General features: G+C 41.2%; 1 protein-coding gene across 3 annotated transcripts in view; it reads left to right on the plus strand.

Annotated features, from left to right (window-relative positions):
- The window catches only part of BEND5 (BEN domain containing 5), an 873054-nt gene that overhangs the window by 761408 nt on the left and 88148 nt on the right, over nucleotides 1-23498 (plus strand). For all 3 annotated transcript variants that reach the window (XM_074545835.1, XM_074545834.1, XM_074545836.1), the window contains one exon: nucleotides 19491-19643. In XM_074545835.1, the coding sequence (XP_074401936.1) occupies nucleotides 19491-19643 (153 nt within the window). The remainder of the gene's footprint in view (nucleotides 1-19490; nucleotides 19644-23498) is intronic.

A 23498-nucleotide genomic window follows, 5' to 3' on the forward strand; every position in this document is an offset into this window, starting at 1 on the left:
TATCTCTGCTCCAAAATGAAGGAAGCAAGGTTCCTAGTGTAAGGTGCAGCAAATAGTAAGGTTGTCAAATAGTTTTCCTGAAAACCAGCTTCTTTTTATTTCCTTTGCCTGCACTGATCAGTGGTAGAAGCTGCATTGACTCTGAAGGCTTCCTGTCTCCCCTAAACAAAATACTTACCCAGAATAGGTAGAACATAAAGAGATGAGTGACCTCCCATCTCCATGTCATTTTTGTAGTTACACCCTCCACCTTCACTCTCTTGAAAACAGGGTCTAACATGGAAAAGCTTTCAGCTCAGCACCTGGAGCCTCTCCCTAGCTCTCCAAAACAAGAGCAGCAGCACAATGGACAGAAACCAAAGCACTGCTTGGCTTTTCCTCACATCCTTGGCAGGTTGTTTTCCCCTGGGCTTTGGTTGCTGGGCTGCAGTGTGACCCTGCCCACTGAGACAATTCATGAAGTGTTTTAAGACGAGCTAGAAAGTGGCACAGGGAGCACAGGCATGCTGGACAGCAGCCACAGGTGTCTGGGGTGCCAACTGAGCATTGCCCCAATGGGGGTATGTCACAGACATCTTTTATGACAAATCCTTTCTCTAGGATTTTTTCTCCTGAGAAGATGAGAGGCCTCAGGAACAAAATGTAAACAATGATTATCTGCTGCTGTGGAATGCAACAGGTGCGTCTGTGATTGGTCTCATGTGGTTGTTTCTAATTAATGGCCAATCACAGTCAGCTGGCTCGGACACAGAGTCTGAGCCACAAGCCTTTGTTATCATTCTTTTCTATTCTATTCTTAGCTAGCCTTCTGATGAAATCCTTTCTTCTATTCTTTTAGTACAGTTTTAATATAATATATATGATAAAATAATAAATCAAGTCTTCTGAAACATGGAGTCAGATCCTGGTCTCTTCCCTCATCCTCAGACCCTTGTGAACAGTCACAGGGGTGGCTTGTAGCAACTGGAACATGGATTGGGAACCTACCATGGGAGCAACTCTGTGATTTAACTGCAGGAAATCTGACAGTTCCTGAGCTTCCTCCAGCTGCAGTGTGGAGGAAGAGGAAGGATGGACAGTGATCAGACCATGTAAGTTATGATGGGCCTGACTGAGGTAGGCAGAGATGCAACCACCACCTCTCTCTGATAAACCTGCACACAGCTGTTAGAATACAAGTGTTTGTGAAGCAGCAAAACAAGGGCTTGATTATGGGTTTTATCAGCTTCCAAGCTCCTCAGAGAGCAATATGTGACTTTTGGGGGTCATGGGAACTTTCAGATGTGCCTTCCTGCCACACTAGGCAGTGTGGTAGTCAAAGGCAATAGAATATCCTCCAGATCCCCTTTGATGCAGAGGATGTGTGGCAGGTTCTACCTTGGCAGGGAATCTCATTAGCTGTTGCTGGGAGGAAGCAACACAGTCAAGGAGCTACTCAAGCTCCCTCTTTTCCCTCTCATCATGTTAGCCATTGGGAGGCAATTTTCTTTTGTTGTTTTATGATCCTTTGAGAGGAGTCGATGATCACAGCTTTGTTTTCTGAGTAAGAAGAAGAAAAGGGTTTGAGAGATGTCTTGCTCTCCTTTCCTGGTATTTGAAAACTGTTTTCCCAGGCCCTGTTTTGATAATAGCAATATCTATAATATTTATCTGAAATGCTGTGATGACCTAAACAAGCTGTGTTCTGTTTATGAACACTGGAACTTCATGGCTCCTCTTCCCCTTCAAGCATTTGTGTGTATACAGTTTATCTTTAGCATTAAAAATAACATTTCAAATCTCCTGAGAAAATTTCAGTGATGCTTTTTATGTCATTCACTGCAATGCTTCCATTTTAATTGAATCACTCCTAATCAGTACAGATTGCTGAGCACATAATATGTGAGAGACATTTTTTTCCCCGTGGATAAAATAAGACTTTATTTCCATGTCAGGGGGGTTAAGTAAATTTTGCCACGTCATTATTAGTCTTTATATTTTCTTGATGATTCTACAACATATGAGAATAAGTTGGTTATGGAAGGGAGATCTTAAAGGTGTGCAGTTCCCCTGGTTTTTTCTCCTGGAGCATTCCTCATTATTGATACATTCATACAGTTAAGATTTACATCATTGATTAGTGTGATGTAGAGTGTCACGTCTTCACATTTTTTCAGCCTTTCTAGCAAAGCAAGCAATTTAAAGTCATTGCATGTGGTACAAGATTTCAAAGCAGTAATTCAGCTGCAGCTTTATGTTTGATTCAGTGTTTACTGCTGTAACAACTGGCCATTTATAAACTTGGAGATTAAAATGATGAGAGATCTCAAAACTCACATAAACCCTAAAGAAGAAGCAGTGTGTGAACACCTGTGACTGTTTTGTGCAGATTTTTCAGTGTGCTCAGGTATTTGGGGGTGTTCATTGCTGTGTGCCCAGCCCATAAAGTGTAGAGCAGCTATCCAGGGTGAGCTCAGAGTTGGAGGGTTTGTTCATGTCTGTCTTCTGGATAATTTTATGCAATCTGAGTATCTGCCTATCTGCAGTACATCTCTGCTCAAAGTGTGAAAGTGAACTGCAGTTTTTATTTCCTCCAAGCCTGATAGTTATTTAGATTATCACTGGGTGTCGTATCGTGTAGGGCTTAACAGTGCCACAAAACATCACCATCAGAAACAAGACACTGCAGTGGATGGACTTCAGGTCAGACTGTGTCAAGCAATCTTTAAATCCCTAACCATGTCCATGCTATTCAGGAACTAGATTGGACCTTTTTGATTCTGCCACTGGACTCAGATCTTTCCTAGCCCCAAACTGCCATAGTAGAAGTTTTTAAAGTTTGTCTCAGCTTGCTTATCAGATATTACATTACTGCTGTTCCCAGAGAACTAAAATTTCCCCAGGTCCTTCCATGCAGCCTATCCGTAACACACCTGCTGACATGCAAACAGAAGTTTAAAAAATGTAATTCATAAGAAAAGTCTAATTATTTGTGACATTTCATCCATCATGTCCTAAGCTTCTCCAGAGGAAAGTAGTAACATTTCGTCTCCTTGACAGCAAACAACACACTGACGAACTGAAAAATGTTCTGCTATATTTCAAGCTGTAGTAAACTGAGTAAAGAGCAAGTACAAAATAAATAGCACAAGTAAAGAGCAGAACCCACATAAGTAGGGGGCAGAAGCTTGGCGAGCTTCCTAAAACATTTCTCTTGGGTTAAAAAACAAAGCAATCCTTCAAAAATAACCAGAACATTTCAGGGCAAGCTATAGCAGTGCCACTGGGCCCAGTCTGCATTGACTTTCCTGACCACCCCTGGGAGGAGCTGCCCTGGGCTGCTGTGGCAGCACAGTGCAGTTCATGGTCCTGCAGCACCTGAGTGCAGACAGCTTGGCACAGGTTTTTAGGATATCCCCCAACTCCCCACCTCCAGAATTTCAGGACTGCAAAAGGAGAGCTTCTGTTATCTAAAGGGAAGAGAGAGTCTAGGAAGCCGGGCCTCCTAATTGTTTTATTTTGGAGATGATGCCTAAGCTCCTGAAGAATTTATGCCAGGCCATGCCCAAACTGACTTTGCTTCTGAAGGCTCTCTCTGGGACATGCCAGGTTCCCCACACTTGCTTTCTTTCTCCTTCTCCCATTAGGCTTCAATCAGTTTTGGTGACCATCTGTTCATGGATGACCCATCTCTTTTTTTCATGGCTCCTGTAGCTTGCTTACACATCTAGGTGTCTCTGCTCCACAACCTGCAGGTCTCTCCTGCCTTGCTAAAAGAGAATCTCTGTCAGTAACCCAGATTCCTACACATTTGGGTATTTAACTCACACTGTTTTCCTGGGAACTCAGAGATCTGGTGTCTGTGAAACACACAGGTTCCAGCCACTGGTGGAGTGGGAAGGTCACCTGTGCTGGCACATCCAGCTCCTCAGCTGCTTTCCAAACCCTTGTTGGAGTCCCCTTGGCAGATCTCACATTCTTTGTCATTTAAACAAAGAAACGAGCAACATCCCAAAGTAGGATATCAATGAAAGCAGGATATCAATCAAATCTTCCATCTGAGAAGTCCAATGAGTTAGAGAATTTGGAAATAGTTTGGATGTTATGTTTTGATCTTTTTTTTTTTTTTTTTGGAAGAAATCCTTACATGCAGAAGCTCCAGCACAGAACTTTTCCTTTTATCTCTGAAAGGCTGAGATTGTTCTTTAAGGAAATGACAAGTTCATGCAGCCATTACTAGTCTTTCACAGGGTGGGGACCCTTTCATTTCCATTCTTTTTCTTCTTTTTCCTTTACTGTTATGCACACACACAAACACACACAAAAAAACTCAGGAGTACATCATGAGCAGAGCTGTATTTTCTGTTTATTGCGACCAGGTTAATAACAGTAATGGTGCGAGGAGAAAATGAAGTGTTATGTAAAATCCTGCATTGCAGATTTTGGTGCTGATGCAAAGAGCTCAATAAAGTGTAACACTTTAATCATGGAGATAAAAATCACACAGCAGCTTCACAGTCTTCCAAGATGCAGAGCCTTAAGACAAAATAGAAGCAGGAGAGAAAGAGAAACTGACAATATTATTGAGTCCCAGAAAACTTAGGCAAGAAAAAAAAATCCCACTTTCTTTCTTTTTGATGCTTTGATTCAGTCTTTGTATTCACAAGATAAAAAACTGAAAAATGTGTGCATATTAATTTCCTGGTATTAGGGAATAAAATGCTGCAGCTTTATACACAACCCGGTGTCATTTACTGGAACCTGGAGAGCCCTTGAAAACAAAGCAAGAAATATCCTCACCACAAAGAACAAAACCTATTAACCAGAAGAAAAGAAGACAAAAAGAAAACAAAACAAAAAAAAAAAAAAAAAAAACCCAAAACTCCAAAACCAGAACAAACCAAACTTAAAAAAAAAATGCCAGCACTCAGAACATGGTGGGATGATATGTATTGGTTTTTCCAGGCAGTTGAGCATCCCAGCATAGTTTAGCTATGGTGATTTGAGTATGAATCCATCATGTTGGCACAGAAGAGAATCAGGCTTGAATGGTGCTTTGCTTCTCTTCACTGGTACTGTCCTTTGTGTCTCTGCTTCCCAGCTGCAGATTAAGAATGTAATGTTGTCAAATTACTGCACATAAAGCTATAGGTTGTTGGCTTGTGGGGTTATTTTGGGGTGGGTGGAGGAAAAGGAGGAGTTATGTGAAGATCTCTCCTGTGCAGGGAAATTTGTGGATGTAAAGACAGACTGCTAAAAAGTTGGGGTGGTACTAAGGATTGTGTACTTTCAGGCTGGACCACTTTCCATGAGGGACCTGACTGCAGTCGTGTGCTGAGCTTATTCTTCTTTGAATAATATTTCTAAAAGTCCTTTTCTCCACAAATTGGTTATTGAAAAGAATACAAACATTTTTGCTGAAACAACTACAAGAAATTCAGGAATACCTAGTTTAAATAAAAGTGTTTCAGGTAACTCAGAGAAGTGTCACACAGACCCAGTGGCCACCCAGCCAGCCCAGGAGATGCTTCTTCAGAGCAGAGAAGCCATTCCAGAGAAGTTGGGCATTCAGCATGAGATGTAACTGCTTTAGCTGCTGCCTGGCCCTTTGGGCTCAGCTGCCTTACCTTGGAGGAGCCCGAGGAAGAGCTCAGTATTTTATCTTTATTAGCCCTGTTCTGTCCCAAAGCTCACACTCTGCATCCAGTTAGTACTGCTTGTTTCAATATATTGCACACCTCTTCCCTTGGGTAAAATTCAAGGTTAATTCAAGGCCATGCTAATTCCTGCTAGGGCTTGAAGGTAACCCAGAAGTTTTCATGTTTCCACCTGCTGTGATAACCATGTGCCAAGTTTGGGACCACTGATTGAAAAACTCCTGCAGAGGCAGAGTCAGGAGTGTGTTTGAGTGGCCTTTGATATCTGATAAACTCTGTCATCACTGCTTACCCATGATATGCCCATCATAAAGAGTGCCTGATTACATGGCTGGCTTTAGCCAGAGAACATGAAAGCTGACATTTTATATCACTTTATATCCTCTTGACCAGCTGAGTTCACTTGTGTGGAATTAACAGACATCAGATTTGGATGTTGTGGGCATGGATGCCACATGAAATGTGTAAATAAACCAACACAATAAAGACACAATACATATATACACACACAACACAATAAATACACAGTAAACCTTTGTGTAGTATTGTTAGAACAGGTCATGGTAGGAAATAGCAACGAACGGGAATGTTTCATTGGATCCTGTGATGTTTTCAGGAGAACTCAGGGCTGAATCAAACTGATATCACTTGGAGGCTAAAATCTTGTCTTAAGGGTTGCCTGAAGTAAATGGCTTGCTTTTTGGCTGTGATAAGTCTGTGCCCAGAAACAGCATTGCAGCAGCTGCAGCGATAATGTAGTGATCTCAGCACTACTTTAAAGATCTGCTTCATATTTGGGGTAGAGGAACCACAGAGATGGACACAGCTGTACAGAGGTGTGCTTGGGAAAGGAGGATGAGAAATTGCTCATCTATTTCTTGGGCAGACTTCTCAAACTATTTGGAGTAGTACCACATGGATACCAGTCAAGTCAGTGCTCCAGATACAACCAAATATTCCCAGATGCATCTGGTTGTTTGAGGAGAAAACCAGGATACAAGTTCTTCATATATTCTGATGTCTGTCCTGCTGGCTCAGTTAAAATCCTTTTAATCTCAGGATAAGGCTTAAATTCAGAATCAATTGCTTTAACATATTCCATTCTCTTGTATTTTTTTTCTTAATGCTTTAAAGTTTGGAACTGCTAGAAAATCTGGCAACATTTGTTGCTTAAACAATGGATTCTTGTGTGGTTAGTGAGAGTGACAGAAAGGAAAACTCTCCAGAGACAGAGGGACCAATGAGATGATGGGTGAACATCAGAATACATGTCCCAATAGGAATGTGGTTGGGATAGCTTCTAGTCCTGGGAGTCTAGAAACACTGTTTGCAACTTTTTTAAAAGAGTGAGTCAGTCATTTCCTACCACTGGGTACGGAGTGATAGAGCATTTGCCTCCCAGGCATTTAGATTTTGTGTCTGTGCCTCTTCCAAACAGTTATTACTATTCCTGGGGGTTTTTGTGGTTTGTTTGTTTGGGCGATTTTTTTTGTTTGTTTTTTTGTTTGTTTGTTTTTTTAATTATTTTCTTTTGGTGGTTTTTTGTTGTTTTTTTTTTTTTTTTTTTTGGGGGGGGTGGTGAGGGAGTTTAGTTTTGGGGTTATTTTTGGCAGGGGAAAGGGACATGGTTGGGGGTTTTTTGGTTTGTTGGTGGGGTTTTATGGCTGCATTTCACTCAGAATAAGACATGAGAAACTGTTAAAAGCCTTTAAAATCAGACCCTGCAAAGAGTTGGTCGGATCTGTGGTCAACCCTTGTTTTAAAAAACATGAGGTTAGCATTTGGCTTGTGTGTCCTTTTGACAGTGTGGATCAGCTCTATGTTAGCAAAAGGCAGAGAGGAGAAATGCAGCCCAGAATTGAATGAGCTGCTACTGCACCTTTCCATGGGGCTAAGATGGAATTATCTGAGCACGTTCCTTGCACTTGTACCTGCTTGATAGACTCTCTGCTTAAAATCAGTAATTATTTTCCTGGCCAGGAAGTAAACAAGAAAAAAGAAAAGAAAAAAAGAAAAATTAAAGGAAGGTAATTGGTAGCAAGCTTTAAGGGTCATCACAGTATTTGTGTCCACTTTGATATTTTACAATGGCTTTAATGCCATGCAATTATGGACTTGTTTTAAGTCTTCTAATTTTCTCTTACAGGCAGACCACCTCACATGTTAAACATCTGCAGTAGTTCTGGCAATGAAACCAGGGCCATTGTAGCACTGCAATCTCTGAAATTGCAGCGATTTTCACTTGGATAGTGATCCACTGTACATCTGGAAATGTAGGTGTTGCTGTACATGGTATAATTTCCTCCTTGGGAACAGGACACAATGGGATCACAGCTTCTCCTGGTCTCAGCTGTTGAGCAAATCTGTGTCAGGCCTTGTAGCCAGTGCTCTTTTCCCCTTGATCAGCTGGGCTTTGGTCTTTTGCTGAGTTGAACATTGTTCACTAAATGAATAGCTCTCAGAATGCAAAGTTCACCTGTTATCCGTCCATTTAGGAAAATTGAGAGTTTTTAATCTTTTGTACTCTGCATTCAAGAGATGGGAGAGAGAAAAAAACCCAGCTAAATGTCTCCATTTAAATGTAAATTTTGACTTTTCAAGTCTGACAAAATAGGGTGTTTGTTTTTATAAACAATATATATATATATAAATAAAAGCCATGGGATTGAAAGAACAAAACCCTGCTCTTGCTGATATTTTTCCCACAGAGTAATCTTTGCTCTCATCATGCTACATACTTTTTTTCCTGTTTTTTCTCTTTGCTTTAAAACTAATTTTGCTGTGAGAACAAGAACAGAAGATCATTAGGAGGAAATACTCTGGCACTGGCTTGTGCAGAAAAAACATGCCATCTGCCTAATGTGCTTCATCTTGTGTCAGTCTAAGATGTGTTGTTTGGGTTTAACATGCCAGTCACTAGCCCAGAAAGAGAGCAGGCAGCAGCTCTGCCACACATCCCAGCCAGGCCTCCAAATCCTTTCTGCTTTTCAGGGATAGGGGGATATATCCCTATGATACAGGCCACAGAATTTTGGACAGAAGATGCATCACCCTCAATGTGAGGGTCCAAGGGGTATTTGTGCAAGGTACAGAAGTGGTTTGGGTTGTATTTTTCAGCCTTCATGTGAAAAATACATATATCACAGAAAAATACTCAAATCCCGGTCTAAGAGGCAAAAGCAAAGACCCAGCCTCAAAGTGGGGTTTTTTGGGGGTCTGGCTGGTGCACCATCAGTGGTCAGGTTCAGGTATGGGATAGACAACACCTTCTTTAGCAGATGTTTCCTCGTCCAGTGACAGCAATCCTTTCTGATAGATGGATGGTGCATGTCTCAGTTGGGTGAATGTAGTTGGTCATATTTTGTTACACAGTGTGTAATAAAGACTTTAGCTTATTTTTTTTTATTAAGGAAAGACATTGGCAGACAGCTTTAAATGTCTGCCTAAGGACAAAATGAACTGAGTTTTGTAGATAGCTGGTTTTTTCTCCTTAATAAATAAATAAATGGAAAGATTTTTATGTTGATAATAAAAATAACTAATGCAGAGCTTCTTCCACTAGTGCCTGGAGACATGGACAGATGTGGGATTTTGAAGGGATAAAGAATTGAAATCTGTTGGCAGGTAGTTGCTATAAAAATGCCTATCCTTCCTGCTTCTTATTACAGACCAATATTCAGCAAATGAAGAGCCTCTGTGAAAGTTAATGATGACAGGATCAGGTTCCAACCATCAGAGATAGCAGCAACCTCCTTCCTTCAGAGAAATGCAAAGTTAAAGTACAGCTCTGGACTTTCTGCAACTCTCAGTGTGGTGTGTGGGAGTGTGGAGGGGGGGAAACTGTCAGGGAAACTATGGAAAAATACAGCAAGTTCACCAAAAGTTTGCTTTGCCCACGAGTTGTCTGCCAAAGTTTTGTGCAAGGCTTTGCTGCTTAGAGTGGAGTTGGTTTCTGCCTTGCTGTGTGGTCTGTGGTTGGAATAGGAGAGCAAACCTTGTTTTTTCACTTTTATCCTCCTGATTCTCTTCTCCAGTCCACTGCAGAGTGAGTGAGTGGCTCTGTGGGGTTTATCTTCCTGAGAGGGTTAAATCACAATATTTTTGTTCACAATGCTCAACCTGAAAACCATCAGTGATGTGCAACATTTAAGAGAGCAAGGATTAAATGTTGGTCTGATTTATTTACAGTTCAGCATCTGCATGCTTTTTCCTATAAAAGCCCCAAAACCTCCAGATGAGGTGTCAAGAGTAGGGTACAGAGGTAGAATCACCTTCCTTTACTGCTGGCCACACTGCTTTTGGTGCAGCCCAGGACACCTCTTGGCCAAGTAGGAATAGGGGAATTTTGGAGAAAAAACTTTCATCTAGAACTGATGCTGATAAAATGCCCTGGAAAAGGCATGATATGTTGTGCTTTCAGTTGCGATGGCAGACCCTTCCAAAATGTGCATTACGTTTTAGCTTTTATAGTGCTGTGCAGACCATAAATACTGCTAGATGTAAAGCTCAGAGAAAACATCCCACAGTTTGGTACAAAATGTTATGCTGAGCCGTCTCTGAGTAGGACAAAGCCAAGAAAACCTGTTCTTCCCATTGTGGATGAATCATGGGTGAGCAAGACAACACCAGGGTCAGTTCTGTTTGTTATTTGCATGCTGTCCCTCCCCTCAGCATTTATGTCTGCTGTAGAGTCCCTAATCTTCTCCGGTGTTGTTGTGTTCCTGTTTATCAGCTTTCACTTTTATCTCTTCCTCCATGTGCTGGCTGCTCACCCTGAGCACGAGGAAGGAACAGAAAGGCTCAGCCTGCAGGGGAACAGAGTCAGGATAATGACCATGGAACAGAGTCAGGATAAGGACCATGGAACAGAGTCAGGAAAATGACCATGGAACAGAGTCAGAATAAGGACTATGGAACAGAGTCAGGATAAGGACCATGGAATAGAGTCAGGATAATGACCATGGAACAGGGTCAGAATAAGGACCATGGAACAGGGTCAGAATAAGGACCATGGAACAGAGTCAGAATAATGACCATGGAACAGAATCAGGATAAGGACCATGGAACAGGGTCAGAATAAGGACCATGGAACAGAGTCAGGATCATGACCGTGGAACAGAGTCAGAATAATGACCATGGAACAGAATCAGGATAATGACCATAAAAAAGAGTCAGGATAATGACCATGGACAGCTCCTGCCTGCGGCCAGGCAGGGTGAACTCAAAGAGCTGGTTTGGCTTTCAGCTGTCAGTCCCCTGGTAAAGCATGTGCACAGTGTCCATGCACAGCCTTCCTGTCTTCTCAAGCAAATGGAGGCCCACCTAACCTCTGAATGACACAGGCAGTGCTGTTTCCTCCCACCTGGCTGAGCAGGTTTGCAGTTGCCATCCAGGTATGACTTTTTGCTTCTTGTTCCACACAAATCTATGTAAAATAAAAGCAACCCTTACAGGTCCTCTAAAAAGTCCAACTAATCCAGTTTTCTGGATAATCTGGGGGCCTCTAAAATATTTTACATCTGTAAAATGGACCTTTACCTTTGATGGCCATCTTATAGTTCTCATTGTTTTAGGGCTTGTTGAGCTGAAAGCTTTATATAGATCAGGATCTACCTTAGAGTCATTTGTCTAATCTCTTTTTAGAGATTGAGTTTAAACTGTAGAAATACACATATTTTTCACCACCAATCAACACTTTATCTTTTTAAGAACTACAGAAGTCTCATTCTGCTGCATAAATTAAGGTGTAATTGGAAAATAAGAACAGTGATGCTGCATCAAACCCAAGGTCTATTTGGCTCAGAATTTTATTGCAGATGCTAAGGGATAGACTAAGAAGAGAGCAAGGCTACTGATAATGCATAATTTGGGATTTAATGTTCAAGGAGTTGTGTTCACTGCTTGGAGTGTAAGAACATAATTTTTCTTTGAATTTATCTAATTGATCTTTCTGTTCACCTGTGTTTTGGCCAAAATCTAGTGGCAGTAAGTGCTGCAGTATAAGCTAATTTAAAAAACACTTCATTTTGTTTGCCTTTGGTCTTCTGCCTGATGACTTTATATTCTGCCAGCTGCTACTTATTTAGTAAGAAATAGTGAATAATGATATATATTATTTGAGAGAATATAGAGAAACTGGTAGTTAAAGAGTTTGATTTGCCTACACACAATTTGTCCAACTGCAAGAGTTCCTAGGAAATTAGGGGACAGGGAGCCATAACTCCTAGCCATTGTTTTTAGTCTACCACTCTTTGCCTTTGTAATTAGAAGAGAAGCAGGCAATGTCTTTGGGCCTTATTTATGTACTTGTAAAGTCTGTGCTCCTTGGTTCGAGGGTTTTGCAGAGGTATAATTAAAAGTTAGTGGTAAAACACAAAGCTATTAATACTGCTATGAAGTGAATAGTTGAACAGGAATTCTTGACCTTAATATAGTTGCAGGCATATAAGCAGCAATTAATGATGCCTGAAGATATTAAATGGCTTGTGTATTGTCACACAGCAAGCAAGTTGCTGTCTAAGGAACAGAACCAAGGCATGCTAAAACCTTCAATACAGCCACTGGGAGCATTTCAGCTGGGAGAACCTTCACAACCAGACCAGAGCTAAATTTAATTATCCAGTGAAAACATGGTCATTTAGATATTTCTGTTTCATAACCTAATTTTCTTGCTTTAATTATAAGAGAATGAGTAACAGTTACTGCCTCATCTTCTCTCTGCCTTTCTTTTACTGTCTCTTTCCCTCTTGCTTGCTTTCTTTTATTCTCTCTTTTATTCTCTTTTATAGTAGGATTTCTCCCCTCTTCTAAAAAGCTCTTGATTCTTTTGCCACTTGTCTTTTCTGAAGAGCCCTCTTTCTGTAGAGCCAATGCTGTTCAGTAGCAGAGGAGTGAGCAAGGTAGGATTTCTAAAGCATTTTCTGATTGTTCTGTTTCTAATTCTAATTTCTAAATTGTTCTGTGGATCATCTGCTGGTGACACGCAAGTGGGCAGAGATGGACAGAGCCCAGTAAAACCAGCAAAGTTTGGGGTGAGGAAATGCTCCAAGACCCTGTTCAGTGCCACCTCTTTTTTGTTCTAATAATTCAGGCAAGGAAGGATTTCAGAAATTGTGAAGGTAAAAAACAATGGTGATAAGTGTATATGCATATTTGCTTAATATGAGAGAGAGAGGAAGGAGGAGACAGAACAAGCACTGTCCTTCTTCAGGCTCACACTCCTAGTTTTGTCTTGAGGTCAGACCCTAAATCCATAAGAGTATATTTTCTGGTCATGATCATTTAGGGTAAAAATGATACAAGAATTGTCCATGCAGCCGAGCCAAAAGTCTTGCCTAAACTTGATCTGGGTCTTAACATTGTCTCTTTGGAGCGTCTCTAATTTAATATGCATTTGAACAGCAGTGGCTTCTCGATAGAGCCTTTCACCTCCAGGTCACCCTTTCAAATCCAATTCAGGCCTGTCACGACCAAATGTTGCTGCCATCTGACGGCTCCTGTGTGTCCTGTGTGAATTGCTGGCTGCAGTCCAGGGGCTGGTGGACAGGTGCCTGAATGCAAAACCTGCCAGAACTGACATTAACTGGACGTCTCTGCAGAGGGGTCAGAGCAAACCGGCCCCGCAGATGAATTAACGCTTCACTCGCACACACTGTGATGCTTCATATCTTCAAAGTGCTTTCCAAACGTCAGCTAATCCTCAGGAGGTGTTGTTATCTGCTCTGGCAGGTGAGAGAAGCGAGCAGATAACAAGGCAGGATCAGAATATGCATGTTGCTGACCTCCCACTCTGAGGCCAGCACTCTGAGTTTAGCTCCTTTTGGGGTGGCTGACGGGCACACCAGAGTAGGGTACAGGTTCCTTTTCTTCTGTGGATAAAAGCATCCCTTGCTTTTTAATACAGGCAGGAAAGCAGTACTGATGGGCTTCCATCCTTTTGCTGAACCATACACAAACAGAAGTCTCTTCTGCATCCACTTTGGGGCTCTAGGGAGTCATGCCAGGTTACTCCTACCATCAAGAGGTATCATTATTTATCATTATTTGCCACGAAACAGGGTTGGTAAATAGTTACTTATGAATAGCAATTGGGTTGGAGTGGTTCATTCTGAGAGAAAACAGCTCCTGGAATATCATTGAAATGTTCTGAAAAAAATGCTTGAAGTGCTGTGAAGAGTTGCTGGAAGGTCATGCAGAGTTAGTGGCACATCAGTGCTGGCAAGCTGCTTCTGCAGGGACACTTAAAAGACACTGTCAGACTGTAAAGGTGTCTGCAGAAAAAGCAAAACTGTCTTTTGTGCTTCATATCAGTGAGAACAAGAGTGGTTCTAAACTGGCATTTTCCTTTCTATGGAAGCAAGATGAGGAAACCTTTTTTGCTTGAGGTTTTTTAAAAATAGTAACTTCTTTTTCGTACGATTAATTTCTTGGGTAAACAATTGCTGTTGTTGCCATGGTGTTTACAGAGGTGAATGAGCAGGTGGTCTGTGAGATGATGAATGGAAGGAGAAAGATGTTGTCCCTATGGTTACAAAAGGGGAGTGGTATAAATTGAAATAGTGCCTTTGATATGGTGTGACTTGTATTGTCTGAAAAAACTGAGGATGATTCTATTGGACTAACTTGTCAAAGGTTATATAAAGGATAGCAGAGGAAAATGTGGAAGAATTTAACGCTTTTTTGGGGTGGTAGGGGAAATATGAGGAGAAGGTAGAGCTAAGAAAAGTAATTTGGGTAAAATCCATCTTACCAGCATCCAAATGCAGGCATTTCAAGCTTGAAAATGTGTGTGCCACATTCAGGCAGTTTGAATCCCACCTCATGCTCCCTTGGAAAGCCAGAAGGAGACAAGTGTCACACATTTCCAAGGAGCGATTCAAAGCACCAGGTCCAATTCAATTGGGCTAAAAGAGGAAGAAATGCTGCTTTGTGGCTGAATGTGGACTGCTGGCCATGTGATGCTGAATGCTCAGTTTTCCTTCATTTTCCTTTGGAGAATGCTGTGCTCCTGTGGTTTTCTGGTGTCATCATTGTAAACATTGCCAGAATAGCTGATCCTGAGGTAACAATGTGTTTGTGTCAAAAGGGATGTCTTAGACACACGTGCAAAATTTTCTTTTGAGAGATTCTTTTGAGGAATTTTGCTTCGGAGAGATACCTGAGGAAGCATCAAAGGAGCTATTCTTCTGGGAATTTCTGAATGTCCTCTGAATGAAAAGGGGCACACTCCATCTGCTGAGCCAGCTGTTGAATGTCCATTTACTCCAAACAGTGGTTTAGCAGCAAGAGCACAAAATCTGCCTGGAGGCTGCTCCCTTCCTTGCAACAAACGACAGTCCATGGCTTTAGAAGCTTGTATAAAACATTGCAAGGAGTTTATCCCTTCCCCTATATGAAATATTGGAGTGGAGAAGGCTTTTGGATGCCTCTCTCTCTAAACCAATTGCTATGCCCAAGAATTAATAAAATCCATATTGAAGTGACAGCTGGTGGACAGAGCTGGCTTCTTCCTGCATCACTTGTCTCTCTAGTGGCTCATGTTCTGGGCTCAATGCACATTTATCCTTTTATTACAGCATTTACTGACTTCTATTTATTTATTTATTAAACCTCTGTTTTCTTAAGAATCATAATTGCACTGTTCAAAGTCTAAGTTTGGTCACATCAGCACGGGCTATTAACATAGTTCTTTCCTTTTACTCTTTAATTACTGACCTTCCAAAAGGCATTCAGTGAAGGAAATAAAAATGCAGACAAGTGAGAATATATTTTCTCAAAACTTTCTCTGTGCCATCATGAACCAGCTTCTGTACTACTTTAACTATTTCCTCTCTTGACAATGCGAGGTTTTTTTCTTAATTCATGATTTCTTTCGTTTTCACCACCCCCTAATTTATATGTACATTTCTGAAGCTGACAGAATGTTCCGACTGACTCAGTAGGAAAATGCCTGTCACAACAATAGGGATTCAAATGAACTTTAGAGCAGAAATTCATTTGCTTGTTTATTTATGCTAGGTTTATATGGTAAGTGGCAAGAAGAGATAAAACCCATTATCTTCAAGGGAGAGAATCTTTTCTTTCCAAAGAAGTGGGGTTCAATCATTGTCTCTGTCAGTCTAGTAAGTGATTTCTGTTTTGGGACTCAGAGAAAAGAAAGACCAGCCTTTGTTTTGTGGAGCTCTGTAACCTGGGTCATCCAGGTAATTACAGCTTTACTTAAGAAACACTGTGAGAGAGGAAAACTCTGCCACTGCTTGTAAGCACAAAGAAAAGGCACTTGAGAGAATTAAATTGCATGATGACTTTTATAAGGCATCTGAATCATTTTGCATTCTACCTCTAAAGCAGAAAATGATGAGTTTAATATCATATTGTAGGATGGAACTGGTAAGTCTCTCAGAAGGCAGCTCTGTGGCATCCAGAGCCATTTGAGGCTAGTTATTCATTATTTTCTGCATAGAGAAAATGTGAATATGGGACTTTGAACCACGTCTGAATTTATTCCCCCTCTCACTTGCAGGTGCTGCAGCAAGAGAAGCCCTGATGGGGGTGGGTTGTGGGGTGTAGATATTGGCAGATACCCCTGGGGTATGGCAGCAGAGAGCAGGGGGTTAAGTGTGTTTGCATGTGCTCATGTAAATTCAAACATATGTTTATTTACTTCATTCTCCCACTAAAGTTCTCCTATCTCCAAGAGCAACAATTTCAGGAGGTCACCTCTCTGCTGACTTTGCTGAAATTGCCATCAGTAGGTGACATTATATATTCCATAAAATGTTAATTCTGTGAGCCTACCTGAATTGCTGGAGATTAGTAATTATGTCAAAATCTTCCAGAGAACCTCAACTGAAATATAAAACTTTATTCCCCTGCTTAAATTTGCTTAGGTAGCAGTGGGGGAAACAGTTCCTACATGTAAAGCACCTATGAATACCTATGACTCTAAAGAGGAAGCAGAAATACAATTGTTGCTCAGGACCATAGCATAATTCTTGTGAAGCCTGAGTGCTAACAAATTGTCTCCTGCTTGGTTTACCACTTGAGGCACAGGGTGGCAAACTTTTAATGTCCTAGTGGCTGTTATTGTCCATTTTGAGGCCACAATAACTTTGTGTCTGGGAATAAAAGGACTTTTTCCATTAGAAACTCATGTGTTATATCAACAATGCACTGAATTATTTTGCTCTGTAATGGAGAATGCTGGACATGTTTCCCTTTGATAAAGTAATGAATGTGAGGAGGAGAAATGAGAAACACAAATGCTGTTCTGCTCACACATAGCAGTGTCTGGAAGTAGTACATCTAACTGGCAATTACTCTAGCAATGTTTAAAAACATGCTGAATAGGATGAGCAGTTGCAAGTCTGGACTAAATTTAATGCACAGGATTATGTGAAATAGAGATTTTTATATCTTCAGTTGGAGGCTAAGGAACAAAGACCAGAAAAAAACTGCAGTTAAACAGTCATTGTGGGCTAACTTAGACTAATTAAAATTACTTTTTAATTAATTTGAAATAGATGACTTGAAAAATGTTTTTGAACACTTATTTGGGTGATGAGCTACCTGTTTAATGTCACAGCTTCCAAATAAAGGATCTGGAAGCTTAATCTTTAGGTGAAGGGGACATCTGTGAAGGACACCATTCCCTCAAAAATAACCACTGCAAGATTATTTGAAAATGGTTTTGGTGAACAAAAAAGGTCTTTAAGGAAATTTCAGCACATTGGGAAATTTTCTAATATTCTCTGTGAGACTTCTACCAACAATGTTTTGAGTGAAGGTCCTAGGAGAGTTTAGAAAATACTCCAGTGACACTGTGTTAGACTGGATAGCTTGATAATTGAGTACTAAGCTGAGGCTCAGGTCACTCATGATCTGCAGGTGAATTTCTTGCTGGATAGCCTGTGGAAAATTATTCTAGTAATCTGTGCCTCTGCATCTCTGTTTGTGACCACCTTCTTCTGGAAACAACTTGAAAACTATGAATTAATAAGTACACCATGACATACCACAAATCCTGCAGTTTACACCAGCAATTTTATTTGTCTTAAGTCACAAATTATTCCAGTCCATTGTTATATATCTCACTGTGCTTCTCGATTATTTTATATTAGTAGCTATGTTCCTATAAAGAATTCTGTCTGGTTGTTCTAAAATAAGTATGACTTAGGTCACTGACTCCTGTGTGAAGGACATTCATGCTTTACAAATACCCAGTTTAACTAGATTATCTGCTCACTTCATCAAATCACTGTTTTGAGACTCTACAAGATGTTCTGTTTTATGGTGATATGCCAGTGTGCATCTGATCTCATCAAATTGTGTTTGTGATGGGGAAATTATCTCATGAAAATAGTATTACTTAATCTTGGTTTTTAATTTCTGTATGCTTGGAGAGGAAGAAAATCCTGTGTGGTGTTTCATCCTGTCAATGCTAATCTTTCTCCTCAGTGCTGTATCTCCAAATAGCAGATGTGTGCTTTATTGCAGGGCTGGTCCTCTATAGCACAGCAGAATGTTTTGGCAGGAGCAAACAATTTATTGTATTAGAGTCAAACACAATCAAATGTTCCCTTTCCTATGAAGCCTGGTCAGATATTGATATTGCATTAGCTAATATTTTAACATAGCAGAGGCTTAATAAGATGCATTATTGCTCTCTCTAGGTTGTTTAATTAAACTAAACAGTTGCTGGGTATTATACACTGGTTTACTGCCAGGGGGAAAGTAAATCTGTATTATATTAGTGTCACATGCCAAATGATGCCCAACCCAACCTGCTTTCCTGTCCCACTGGAGTGTCCCATGGCTCAGTGCTCCCCCGCAGCCCAGCAAGCTTTGTGTGCAGGAGAGACTGGGGCTGCAGAGCTCCCTGATGTGTTTCAGTACAGGGAGAAGCTTCATGAGCATCCTGCTGCCAACAGAGCTCCTCTCCATCCCTCTGCCAAGGCCAGGATATCTGAGATCTGGGCACCAGGACAGCCCCAATGGCCCCATGCTGGCCAGGTGACAGGGATTTACTTGTCACCTCATTTATTCAGGTCCAGAAGATGTAGGAATTTGGGTAATCATGGTGATTCAGTGGCATCTGCCCTGGTATCACTCTTTAGTGCTGCTGATGGCACTGTGTGCAGGGATCCAGGTGAACATTCCCTCTTTTCCACTGGTGCCATGGGAAGGGTGTGGGCAGAGCAGGCACTTCTGTGCTAGGGGGTCCTGCTGTCTTCTTTTATAACAAGAGTTGGTGCAGAATCCTGCACAAGCAGAGAGGTATTCCAGGCACTTGCTTTGGAGAGTTTTTCAGTTGAGTTACTGCTGGAAAGGGGAGGAAGACAAAACATTTGCAGTATTTTCTCCTTATACACAAGAAATAAACTGCACAGGAAATACTGGAGTCTTTTTTACACAATTTTGAGCCTGTTTCACCTGGCAGAAAGGAACATCTGCATAATTCAGTGCAGAACTGTGCAGAGATGGCAAAGCTATGCCCAAATAACTGTGCTCTAGAACTGGAAGGTGCATATTTTTATCACTGGCAGTAAGCCCTGTATCACAATGAAGGATGGTTTGGCTCTATTTTGTGCAGTGTCCTGTGCAGAATGTTCCAATGTTCTCAAAAAAGGCAAAGAAATGTCTATCATGGTCCTTTGCTGTATTTCACATGCCCCCACAGAGAGGCAGGAATGGTTGTGTGCATCACAGTGAGATCTTCAGCGTGGCTCCCTGCTGCTGGCACCATGGTTGGGCTCAGGAATGGCAGGACTGGATTTATGGGAGGCTTCACCTGCATAACTCAGTTATGATTTATCTCGCGCTGAATGTTTTGTTGTTGTTCTTTTCCCTCAACAGAAGATTAACCTGGAGTTCTATATCGACATCCATGCCCACTCCACCATGATGAATGGCTTCATGTATGGGAACATCTTTGAGGATGAGGAAAGATTTCAGAGACAGGCTGTTTTTCCCAAGCTACTCTGTCAGAATGCTGAAGACTTCTCTTATGTGAGTCAGTTTTTCTTAATTATCTTTTCCTAGTTTTTTGTTTTGTTGGGGTTTTTTTGGGTTTTCTTTTTTGCCTTTATGATAAATCTCTGGCTTTACTTGACTGAGTGAATTTTATTTCAGTACGAATAAAAGCTTACTTCAAAATTTTATTATTAGCTACCATCTTCCCTCTCAAATTGACCTTATCCAGCAGTTGTAAGTTGTGGTCTTATGTATGTCATCAGACACATGAACAAAAGCAGGTTTTCCATCTTCTGTTTAATAACCTTTGGCTCTGAATTACTGGCACACCCTGTCAGATCTTTTGTCTTTTGATCAAATGGATCGACTTTATTGTTCCAATGCTTATATTATTTTGTCAAAAATTTTACTTGTATACTCTAAATAATAATATGCTAGCAAATAGAAATAAAATTACTTAGCTTGAAAGAAAAGGTTAGATAACTTCTATTGAAAGTTGTGGCAAAGAGAATGTATAATTCTGAAATTCTTTGATCTTACCATAGAAAACTGTTCTGCAAGAGTATTTTCAATTGGCCAATACTTACATCTTGGAGAGTGGGAAAGGGGAAGTTGGGTTCAAGGAACAGCTTGTTCTTACCCTCAGTGATTGAGTTTCTGGTGTGCACCTGGTTGTTTCAAAAATACATCAGGGGTAAGGGCCGTTCACAGATCATAGCAATGAAAACCTGCAGTTGATAGGAGTTTAGAGATTCTGTGCTCAAGTGTGGGATTTCTCTCTGCTACTGTGGGAGATTAAGTGTTCCTCTTAGCACAAGCCTTGCTTGACAAAGGGAAAATCCTTGAGAAGATGATGTAGGAAATAGAAGCCAATAGCTAAATAAACAGCACAGTCTCTCCCTTTTGACTCTGGAGCAGAGTTCCACCCAGGTGCTGCTGGCACTGGGTGCATTCAGCTTCCCCTGACATCCCCTGGTTTCTTGAGGCTGGAAGCTTTTCTCCTGCCATCCCTCCAGGCCATTCTTCCCAGGGCAGCTGAGCAGACAGAACTGTTGGAAAAAGGGACAGCCACAAAGTGTCTCACATGTGTGAAGTGACGACGTGTCCCCAAGTAGGAAGGTCTGTTTTCTTGTTTCCAGCCTCCAGCCATGTGGGTTATGTGACTCGTTGAAAATATCAGGTGAAGAGAGGAAAGGAATCCAAAATGGGTGAGGGAAATGTGCTGAAGGTTTAAAATAGTGTATGTAAATATGCCCTACTGCCTGCTCAAAGGGAAGGGGGGAAGTGCATCGTTAACATTACCAGGCTGGTGTTTGAAAGTGTGGGAATGGACCACTGTTGTTACTAATGAATTTTCCAAAGCTTCAGGAGGTCTCATTTACATTGTATGCTGCTGTGGCCATTTGTTGGGATTATAATACTTCAACAGCAGCACTTCAAGTGAAAACTGGCGGCTGCATGAAGTGTTGTCCATAATTGACTAGCTCCATGTCTTCACACAGCACAGAGACAATGTTCCATTATGTTATCCATTGACAGTATCATTGAAAAGATTACTCTCCTTAAAGCATCTGTCAACCTTGATTGATTTACAAGGGACAAAGCGCTGAAAAGGTTTGAAGTGCGGGTACAATTTTTGCCACCGTTTAGCATACATAATGGTTCTCCTTTGATGTCAAAAGCTCATCTTCTATTAATAATGCAGAGGGCTTTTGAATGCAGGCTACTTGTATGGAGTTCCACACTAATAACCTACTTGCTGTGAAATGGGATTCACTTTGGAGAAGCAGTCATTTGGGTTTTACATGTTCGGAATGAATCCCAACTCAAAGGGATTTCTTTCAGCGCTCTGCGTGATTGCAGCTGAGCCCGGCACGGGTTAGGGAAGGCAGGCAAATCCTCCTCTGCTCCTCCAGCCAAGAATCTGGCAGGAATCACACAGCCAGATGCAAAGGAGCATGAACAACAAGCCTGAGATGATGCGATCAAATGCCTTGTGCCGTTTCGTCTGGCAACCTTCTATTAATATACTTTAGAGTGTATTTCATGCCTGGGCTGCTTTCTTCACCTGTCATTTCCAATAGGCCTTTTTATTGAAATGACAGTATCCAGGGGAGGTTGGTGATTAGAGTAGGGGATGGATAGGGGATTTGTACCCACATGCCTGTTACAGGACCAAAGGAGAGTCACCCAGTGTCTCTGTGCCCTGTCTGCTGGGCAGAACTCGTGACCCCACAGCTCTCTGGAAGGCTGACTGTGGTTCAGAGGCATAAGTTGTGGAAGGGACCAGAAATTCCTCATTGGTACATGACTTCAGAAAACAGAGGCCTTCATTTGGTTTAGCTGTCAGCATGAGAAAAGGAAAGTGGAAGGCTAGGATGTTTTGATGTTTTGCTCCCAAATAAATGCATGAGACGTTCTTGGGCAGCTGCCTGGGCAAAAGGGACAAAATCTTTAAGGAAAACATTTTATATTTTCAATGTTTAAGAAATATATTTTTAAACACTGGGGAGTAAATGTAATCCATATGAAAGCTCTAACAGTGAAAGCTGGCATGCTCTTTTGAAAGGCTGACTCACTGTGTTTTAGGAGCAGCTGTTGACACCATGTCTGAGTGCATTACATATCAGCCATGGCTTGGAGTAGTTGCAGTTTTTGTAGGGATGTTCTTCATTTGACCTTTCTTGTTTGGGAGAGTGGATTAGTCATAAGGACCAGACATGAGCGTTTGAGCATTTCAAGAACCTGCTAGTCTTAGAGGTGGCTAAGTTTGACCTCTGTGACAGTATGAGAGGACACCATCTGTTCTCTCTGGTTCGTTTAAAAGAAACAACTGCAGCCATTCTTGGGTGGCTTTATCACTTTGCAAAGATTGCTTTTCTTTTCAGTTAAAGGATAAAAACCAGCCAGAGGTATTTGGCCTGATCCAGTCAGTTTGGTTTCTTTTTTTTTTCCTTTAGTCTGTGAACTGGTAGCACTTGGGATACATTTGAGTTCTCATTTAATTTTCTTGTATTCAGCCTCCCAGCAGAGAACCTTCCTTATAAACAATGTTTGACCTCTGTGTGCCAGAGTTAGCCAAAGACCCTGAAAAAAACTTGGGGTGCCATTATGCTGGAAAACTGCTGAGGAAGTCTACAGCCCTAAAAGCTTCCAGTCATGCTGAGAAAGACATAACAAATGGATGAGAAATAATTTGCTTGAAGAAATTGGAGAATAAAACTTGGTTGTCCCAAGAGCAAGTCTTGTTTCTTTGTCAGCAGTTCCCTGTTTTATATCATGCTCACACTCAAGAGTGAAGTCTCTTGTCAGCAACCCACCAAGTTTCCTTTAGGGAAGCATGTTCTTAACTCCAATGCCATAACACTGTCACCTAAAACATATTTTAGAGACTCTCATTGTCTCAGCAATATGAGAAGATGCAAATATTGAATGATTTGCACTAGTACTTTCTGTGGTGTTTTGTTCAGTTGTTTTTGTTTTTTTTTTAGTTTGAATATCAAACACAGAGCAACGAAGAAAAACATTTTAATCTCTTTATATCTTCTGCTGACTTTCTTTGATCCACAAACTCCAGGTCTGCTGTTCTCATATTCACAGCATCCCCCCCATCCAATCTTTCTTAGGGAAAATGTGTTTGTTCCAGCAAACCTCCTCCATCCTATGGCAGCCTCTCTGGGCTGCTATGATTTACCCTGGCTGGACACCTCCCTCTGAAGGCAGTGGTGGTGCAAGTGCTTGAGGCAGTAATATGAGCACTGAATGATCAAATCCCTATAATCTGTTCTGAAATGACAAAAAACCCAGCTTGCATGTGGCTGGACAAGGAAGAGGAAGCGGTAGAAAAGTTGCCAGGAATTTATCCTGAAGTAAAATCCATACTCACTTGCA

The sequence above is a fragment of the Zonotrichia albicollis genome, chromosome 8 (assembly GCF_047830755.1).
Source record: "Zonotrichia albicollis isolate bZonAlb1 chromosome 8, bZonAlb1.hap1, whole genome shotgun sequence".
NCBI classification, from domain to species: Eukaryota; Metazoa; Chordata; class Aves; order Passeriformes; family Passerellidae; genus Zonotrichia; species Zonotrichia albicollis.